The sequence below is a fragment of the Strongylocentrotus purpuratus genome, unplaced genomic scaffold (assembly GCF_000002235.5).
Source record: "Strongylocentrotus purpuratus isolate Spur 01 unplaced genomic scaffold, Spur_5.0 spur5_contig_182, whole genome shotgun sequence".
NCBI classification, from domain to species: domain Eukaryota; kingdom Metazoa; phylum Echinodermata; class Echinoidea; order Camarodonta; family Strongylocentrotidae; genus Strongylocentrotus; species Strongylocentrotus purpuratus.
The window spans coordinates 1-9439 of NW_022144828.1; the positions used below are offsets into that span (position 1 = coordinate 1).

At 42.3% G+C, this 9439-nt stretch overlaps 2 protein-coding genes across 2 annotated transcripts; both read right to left on the minus strand.

The window, feature by feature from the left end:
• Positions 1–7223: 7223 nt before the first annotated feature.
• On the minus strand, positions 7224–7640 carry LOC115921815. The gene has a single exon (XM_030980059.1). It carries the CDS (start codon positions 7638–7640, stop codon positions 7224–7226), a length of 417 nt encoding a protein of 138 aa, XP_030835919.1.
• A 421-nt stretch (positions 7641–8061) lies between these two features.
• LOC115921857 lies at positions 8062–8748 on the minus strand. The gene has a single exon (XM_030980145.1). The coding sequence runs from the start codon at positions 8746–8748 to the stop codon at positions 8062–8064; it is 687 nt and encodes a 228-aa protein (XP_030836005.1).
• Positions 8749–9439: the final 691 nt, after the last annotated feature.

Here is a 9439-nt window from a genome sequence, read left to right on the forward strand (position 1 = left end):
ATTTATAGGTACTTCATTCTTTCACGATTCCTGTCAATATTAAACATTCTTGTGTCAAATAGCATGACAAAATATTGGACGAGATTTTCATTTTAATGCAAAGTGTTTATCTGAGATTTCGTCTGCCAATAACATCGTTTACATTGCGAATGGACAGAGGTCGGCGAGCGGTGAGCAGTGTTTATGTAGCTGTTTTGGTATTTGGAAGTACGAAGGTATGCCCTGTTTTCATAAACTTAGTGTCAAAATAGCAGCAAGACATCAGAACAACTGTCAGAGAAACTTGGCAGAATTTCATAAGTGCCTCCGACGATAGGAGCTAAATTGTAAATGGAGGGGGTTCGGCCCGCCCCTCTGCGCTCTTCGCGCCGCTCTTAAGTTAATTAATCTGACCTGAAATCACTCTTAAGTTATATTTCCATGTTCCACAAGTGCCAAGGCATCAATAAAAATGGTTTCATTTTCCCATTTTAAATTTTGTAGTACATTTTGCACAGTTTCAATTCGATCTGTTAATCGGCACTCTCATGCTCGCTTTCATTTGGATGTACTTTTCAATGGGAACAATTCACATGTAGTCCTAACTGTGTTGGGAATGGACATTTTGTGACGGATTTATGCCCTATTTTCATAAACTTGGTGTCAAAATAACCGAAAGACCTCAGAACAACTGTCAGAGAAACTTGGCAGGATTTTAAAAAAATGCCTTGCGATTATTGGAGCCAAAATGTACATGGTTGGGGTTGAGGCCCCGCTTCCTCCACCGCTCTTAAGGTAATTAGTCTGACCTAAAATCACTCTTAAGTATTTTTATATAACATGAGTGCCAAGGCATCAGTACAAACTGGTTGCGTTGCAACGGTATCAGCGAAAACAAGAGGGGGTGACGGCTACCGTACGCCCCCTTCGCGCTTTTTGCACATGTCTTAAGCTAATTAGTATGATCTCAAATAACTCTTAAGTTATATCTCCATAATCTACAAAACGATACGAATTTTTCCCCTTGTTTACCCGTCCTTTCAGGATGGTCAAAGTTGCAGCATCAGGTCACGATGAGACCATTTGTTGAGAGAGCAGTGGCCAAAATATGATTTTAGCTATTTCTCAAACAATAAGCCCCCAAAATGATGGGTTTTTTTCAGCTGGAAGGCAAAAGTACCGTCTGTGCATTCAAGAGCACCATTTTTGATGTCCCAAGATGTCTTACAACAGAAACAATATCAAGATTACCACACATTTTCCGATTAAATGGCCTTATCCCAGGGACTAATACGACGCGTAGACGAAGGTTTAGCCTACTTGCACTGCGTGGTTTGGTTCTTTGTCTGGGCTATTGCACTTCAGCCGAGTACGCGATGACTACTGATGGATTGCAACTAATTTTCTTGTCAGGAACGCTTTGCGCTTCAGAGAATTACACAATACAGATAGAGGAACAACGTTTTTTTCATTAAAAAAAACAATTGCAAACACGAGGCGACAAGAAGCAGGTAGTTATAGCCCCGTTCCTTGTATGCATTTTGTGCTAATACCATACAAGTAATGATACCTATAACGATAATAAAAGGACTCATCAATAAAACACATGCGTTACCGGCAAAGCATCTTATTATGTTTTCCATTTTTTTGGTATTGACATACTAATTACTTGGAATATAGCCGCCAGGTGTGGCGTGAAAGGGGGAAATAGAAGAATAAAAAAGGAACAGGTAAGGGTATAGAATTAAAAAGGAAGATGGTCAAACGCAGTATTTTACCATTGATTCAGTGTATATACCGTTCAAAGAGCAAAGAGGCTTAGATGCGGCTAAATGAACAAAACAACTGTTCGTTGTGAACAACGCATCCAGGTGTAACTCTCCTATACCAACACCCCAACCCACCCAACCAAACCCTCACCTCCTCAATACTAATTGTCTAATTACTAATTGATTCTAATTCAATGTACTGCATTTAATTAATAAACGGCCAGCGATTGTATGTAGTGTCGTTCAGATTAACTGACAATTGAATGTCTACTAAAACCTATTTAATCAACCATCCTCGACTGCAGTCTATGGAATATACCTCTGAACAGCAACCATTTTAAATGTTGTAGTACATTTTGCACAGTTTCAATTCGATCTGTTCGTCGGCACTCAGGTCTCATTCACGCTTTCATTTGGATGTACTTTTCAATGGGAAAAGTTGACATTTAGTCCTTACTTGTTGGAAAATGGATATTTTGTGACGAATTATGCCCTGTTTTGTGACCTAAAGTCACTCTTAGTTATTTTCATATTACATGAGTGCCAAGGATCCGTACACTGGTTTCATTTGCTCCTCTACCGTTGCGTTGCAACGGTATCAGCGAAAAAAATGGGGTAACGGCTACGCCCCTTCTGCGCTTTCGCACATGTCTTAAGCTAATAAGTATGATCTAAAATCACTCTGAAGTTATATTTCCATAATCTACACAACCGATACGAATATTTTTTTTCTTGTTTACCCGTCCTTTTAGGATGGTCAAACGTTGCGGCATCATTTCACGATGATACCATTGTTGAGAGAGCAGTGGCCAAAATATGATTTTAGCTATTTCTCAAACAATAAGCCCCTAAAAATGATTTTTTTTCAGCTGGAAGGCAAAAGTACCGGCTGTGCATTGAAGAGCACCATTTTTTGATGTCTCAAGATGTCCTACAAACAGAAAACAATATCAGGATCAACCATCACATTTTCCGATTAAATGGCCTTTTCCCAGGGACTAATACGACTCGTAGACGAAGGTTTAGCCTACTTGCACTGCGTGGTTTGGTTCTTTGTCTGGGCTATTGCACTTCAGCCGAGTACGCGATGAAATACTGATGGATGGGAACTCATTTCCTTCCAGGTACGCTTTGCACAATTACCAAATACAGAATGATAGATGGAACAACGTTTTTTTTCCATTCAAAAGAACAATTTGCAAACACGAGGCTACAAGAAGCAGGTAGTTAATAGCTCCGTTCCTTTGTGTGCATTTGTGCTAATACATATAAGTAATGATACCTATAACGATAAATAAAAGGACTCATAAATTAAAAAATGCGTTACCGGCAAAGCATCCTATCATGTCTTCCATTTTTTTGTATTGACATAATAATTACTCGTAATATAGCCGCCAGGTGTGGTGGGAAAGGGGAATAGAAGATAAAAAAAAGGAACAGGAAAGGGGTACAGAATTAAAAAGGAAGATGGTCAAACGCAGTATTTTACCATTGATTCATTGTATATACCGTTCAAAGAGCAAAGAGGCTTAGATGCGGCTAAATGAACAAAACAACTGTTCGTTTGTGAACAACGCATCCAGGTGTAACTCTCCTATACCAATACCCCAACCCACCTAACCAAACCCATCACCTCCTCAATACTAATGTCTAAATTACTAATTGATTCTAATTTAATGTACTGCATTGAATTAAATAAACGGCCAGCGATTGTATGTAGTGTCGTTTAGATTAACTGACAATGGAATGTCTACTAAACCTATTTAATCAACCCATCCTCGACTGCAGTCTATGGAGTATACCTCTGAACAGCAACCATTTTAAATTTTGTAGTACATTTTGCACAGTTTCAATTCGATCTGTTCGTTGGCACTCACTCTCATTCACGCTTTCATTTAGATGTACTTTTCAATGGAAAAGTTGACATTTAGTCCAAACTGTGTTGGAAAATGGATATTTTCTGACGAATTTATGCCCTGTTTTCATAAACTTGGTGTCAAATAACCGAAAGACCTCAGAACAACTGCAGAGAAACTTGGCAGGATTTTAAAAAATGCCTTGCGACTATTGGAGCCAAACAACATGGTGAGGTTAGAGGCCCCGCCTCCTCCGCGCTTTTCCCACCGCTCTTAAGGTAATTAGTCTGACCTAAAATCACTCTTAAGTTATTTTCATATACATGAGTGCCAAGGCATCCGTACAAACTAGTTTCATTTGCTCCTCTACCGTATCAGCGAAAAAATGGGGTAACGTCTCTCCACCCCCCCCCCCCCTTTGCGCTCTTTGCACATGTCTTAAGCTAATTAGTCTGATCTAAAATCACTTTTAAGTTATATTTCTATAATCTACACAACCGATACGAAATTTGGTTTCTTGTTTACCTACCCTTCAGGGTGGTCGAACGTTGCATTAGGCCGGTCACGATGAGACCATTTGAGAGAGCAGTGGCCAAAAATATGATTTTAGCTGTTTCTCAAACAATAAGCCCCCAAAATGATGTTTTTTTCAGCTGGAAGGCAAAAGTACCGGCTGTGCAAAGAGCACCATTTCGGATGTCCCAAGATGTCCTACAACAGAAAACAATATAAGATCAACCATCACATTTTTCGATAAATGGCCTTATCCCTGTGACTAATACGACGCGTAGACGAAGGTTTAGCCTGCTTGCACTGTGTGGTTTGGTTCTTTGTCTGGGCTATTGCACTTCAGCCGAGTACGCGATGAAATACTGATGGATGGGAACTAATTTTCTGTCAGGAACGCTTTGCGCTTCAGAGAATTACACAATACCGATAGATGGAACAACGTTTTTTTTCCATTAAAAAAAAACAATTGGTAAACACGAGGCGACAAGAAGCAGGTAGTTAATAGCTCCGTTCCTTTGTGTGCATTTGTGCTAATACCATATAAGTAATGATACCTATAACGATAGATAAAAGGACTCATCGATTGAAACACATGCGTTACCGCAAACCGCGGGGGGGGGGGGGGGGGTGACTGCATTCGCACACCCGCGCCAAATTCTAGACATGTTTTTTTCTCCCGGACACTTGGTCTCCATAAAATCACAATGGATTTCAAAACGGCCGCCATTTTGAACTAATTTGCATAACAATTTGGACTCGGATTTTTGTATGAAGTTCATTTAGGTAGCAAACCCTTTAATTTGATACCAAGGAATCTAAAATAACACATTCTTGATGAAGTTTCCCCGATGGATGTCAGCCATCTTGGACATTTCAAAATAGCCGCCATCTTAGATTTTATTTAAATATTAACGTTGCACCTGAATGCCGTATGAAGTTCATTTAGAAGGCAAACCCATTTTTTTAAAAATTCTTCTATTAAAAACATATTCTATTCGCAAACACGAAGCAGAAAGCAGGTAAGTATAAGCTCAATTGCCTTGTGTGTACTCCCGCCAAAAAAAATATCAAAATGAAAGCCTGTTGCAAAAGATAAAACGACTCATCCATTAACAGATGCTTAAAAAAAGCGATTTGTTAAACTCATGTAAATTGTAATCCGCTATCCCTTTTGAGTGCCTTCATGAAAACTTCCCATTATAATCAATAATTCTACATTTTGTTGCTCTGTAAAGTAACACATTGTGAAATCGTACATTACTCATTTCTGGCTTAAGTCCCGCCCATGTTTTTGAACATGTACAATCAGAAAAACAATTATAATTCCTGTTCGTTCCTGATTGGCTGCTGGTAACTGTTCAGTGGTGGTATGCGTAGGTGCAAGGCGAGGTGATGGTAGGGTTTTGTACTTGCAATTTGGATATAGCCTTTACTCAACAGCTTCTCGATCATTGCATCTGGGAGAATGGACGGGGCAGTAGCTTGGATTCTGATGGCATCAGCAGTGGCAGGTAGGCCATACTTTTCATATGACGGAGATATTTTTCTTTCATATTCCGAAAGAACGTATCCTCCTCTAGTGATGGACAAACCGAGTCCGGACAACCTGTCGATTTCTTAAATTTGAGAAAAAGAGTTTAAATTATTATTTTAAAACGGTCCCGCGTCAGTTAACACTGGCCTGGGAAAATTTCTTTTAGAAAGCTTACTAGGCTGTAAAAAATACTGACAGGAAACCGATTCGACAATCACTGTGTTCATAGTGTGCTTGTCCTGCTATAAAAAAAAAGTTTGCGATATGGCTCAGACTTGGCTCGGAATTGACAACTGGGCCGGACTCGGTCAAAACAAAACTCGGACTTTGCACGGACTCGAGCCTTCGAGACTCGATCCGCTCGGATGAGGTGACACAACATACTGGTCTCCTCGCGACACTTTGGGGTTCCGTATTAAGTCTATGAGATGTAGTAAACTTATTAACAGCACCGCGGTTGTGGAGACGTTGGTGGCTTTAAATATATTGTAACGGACAGTCTATGGAGTACTTTAATGTCATTGTTTTCTAGCACTAGTGCTCCGGCGGAGGGGCTCCGGCGGCGCGCACCTGACCTGGTTTTGAGTCTGGCTTGTGCGCGCTCCGGAAATAGGCTCAATAAATAGGTTGCTTCAGTGGGTTCTTTTGTTGGGGGACGCGGGAAAGGTTTGGCAAGATGCCGGGGTCATTGCAAGTTGTTACAATTGTATACATTTGTTCAGACTGTGTGTATTTCTATGCTGGGAATCAGCAGTCGTGGTACTGGTAGCAGTGTGGCAGGTTTGACCACAGAGTTGTTGTGCTGAATAAATAAGAGTTTCTTCAGAAGTTGGAAATCCTGTGTGTTTCTCCCCTTTTCTTGCGTTTGGCCGGACTCGGAGGACAAGAACCCAATAAGGTCCCGTTACAATACATTCAAAAAGACCGTAATCTGAGTTAATGTCAGGATAATGGCACTTAGCGATTTGCTCAAAAAGGTGCGCTGACTTGTAACTAACAAAACAAAACATAATACCAGGTAGATAGATATAAAAATTATAGAAGTGCTCTCATAATTGTTGCCGAATTTTTGTCCTTCTTGTCCTTCTTCATTAGTGCTACGCAGCACCCCATTTTGTTATTGATAACATAATACTAAGTCTGTTTGTTGTGTTTTTTTTGTTACATTGGGACATCAAAAAAAATGTCCTCAATCCCAATGATCTCAAGTCGTCCTCATGTGAATCTGTATGGAAGATTATTTTGTTTTTGAAATTGCCGTAGTTTTAAGAGGTAATAATTATGTAGGTGTTTTAGATACGACTTAATTGTTTTATTTTACCGTTTCAACACCAATGTTGTTTATTATGGGCTCGTATTAGGCCTGTAGTGGTTAGCTACATAAATAAGAACGCAACAACTCACCCTATAGTTCGTCTTTTGGACACCGACGACGAAGTCGAAGCACTCCAGGTAATACGCGAGTGTATAGCAATCCAATGGGGCGAGCATACGCGAGTCCGTAGGGCGAGCTTGTCTACATGGTGTCCGAGGAATTGTTGCTCTGACACTCCAAGGTTCATTTGCTGGTATTGATCACAACTCCGTAGCGCTGTAACGGTTGAAGAGCAGACGGAGATGTTCCTCATGCTGCTCTGACAACTTGCTGGCAACGAGTATGTCATCCATGTAAACGTACACGAATGAAGGTCCGCGGACGACCTTGTCCATGAAACGCTGGAAGGTCTGGGCAGCGTTTTGCAATCCAAACGGCATGCGACGAACTCGTAGAGAGCGAAAGGGGTAATGATTGCGGTTTGTGCACATCTGAAGGTTCGAAAGGTATCTGGTGGTACGCACGTACCAAGTCGATCTTGCTGAAGACTGAACATCCTGCAAGATTGGATGTAACATCCTGGAGATGGGCGATGGGATAGCGGTCAGGCACGGTGACACGATCAGGGCTCTGTATTCCCGCATGGGCGCCAGTCCCTGGTGTCTCTTGGGGACCATGTGGTTGGGTTGAATGGCTGGACCAATATGGGGCTGACGGGCATTTCTGGCGCCACTGTTCCAGTAACCGAGAGGCTAGTAGTGGTGTCAATAAGCCTACGTCGCGAAACATCTACAAGGAGTTTGTAGTGATGCAAAAAGTCTGCACCCAGTATTGTGTTGGTGTGTCGGTCAGGAAGAAAATCCAGCGACAAGTGCGTCTGAGTCCAATGTTGAATGTTACAGACTTGTGTCCATAAGTAGGTATGCTGGTACCATTTGCGGCCTGCAGTGAAAACGTGGACGGGTGTTTCCTTTCGACTGCGTTGGCTGGAAAAATGCTTACAGCTACCCCAGTGTCTACTAGGAATTTCCTTTTTGTGGTAAGAGTCATTGATGAAGAACAAGCGGCCAGGTTGGGTACCAGGTGGAAGTACCGCGCCTATCCCCTCGTGGGTTCGTTTCCCTGCTGAGTGGTGTAGGAGCAAGGCTGGACGCATTTATGGGCCTCAGCACCGAAACGGCGATGGTACAAAACAGTGTTTGTGTGGTTTGGAGATCTGGTCACGCAGCTCAGCAAGTTCCCCAGACGAGGAGGAGCCGGTGAAGTCACAACGTTGACTGGAGGGACGTAGACCTCAAGGATGCGATCAGCGAGTGCAGCAAGCTGGTCTAGCGACACTGAGTCCCTGGATGAAGCAAGGACAAGCTGTGCATTGGATGGGAGCCGTTGTAGGAAGAGTTGCTTGAAAATTCCCTCCTCTAGTTTGCGTTCACCGAGTAGTTGACGCATGCGACGCAATAACTGCGAGGGTTTCTTGTCACCTAACTCTTCTTCGGTGAGTAGCATCTGCAGCCGTTTTTGCTCAGAAGCTGATGTACGTTTAATCATTTCTTCCTTGAGCTTCTGATACGGGTTGTCCTTGGGAGGAGTGATCACCAAATCGCGGACTTCTTGAATAATCAGTTGCCACCGCAACCAAAATGTGAGCACATTTGGTGTCTTCACGCTTGATTCCCGGGTATGGAATTGTGCTTCCGCTTGCGCAAACCAAATGAGGGGATCTGCTGGCCAGAAAAGGGGTAGCTTGATGGACAGTGCTCCAATTTGTGGCTTATTCTCTGGCATGTCTGATTGATCAACAGTTTTGGATGATTCACCTTTTCCGTGCTCATGTTGCTGGCGAAAATTGCATGGTGGTGCGAGAGAAAACCAGTTGTTGGGCTTAAAATGTCACCAATATCGAAGGTGTAGCTCTTTGATGCCAGGGTCACCAATGTAGTGGTTAGCTACATAAATAAGAACGCAACAACTCACCCTATAGTTCGTCTTTGGACACTGACGACGAAGTCGAAGCACTCCAGGTAATACGCGAGTGTATAGCAATCCAATATGGGGCGAGCACACGCGGAGTCCGTGGGGGCGATTTGCCCGCGAAAGTGCTTCTCGATTTCGCGAGAAAAAGTCTCCATCAAACGAGGTGAGTTCGCTCAAGGATCGTCAACTGCCACGATCCAAAATAAAGTACAATAAAAACTGGATACAGCTGTACAAATGCTGATACTTTCAGCAAGTTCCGAGCTGGAATAAATCACGGAGAAAGTTCTGATAACTGTGAATGACTTTCACCACGCGGTGACACGAGATCAAAAGATCGCTGACCAGCACGCTCATTAGCATAAGGTCAAAATTGAAAAGGGACACCACAGATAGACCTATAGTAACAATCTCAGCGAACTACTCAATCTAAACTCCGCAGAGTAGGTACAGGACCATGCTATGAGGGGCGAACATGTTTGAATGATTACGTTCCCATTAC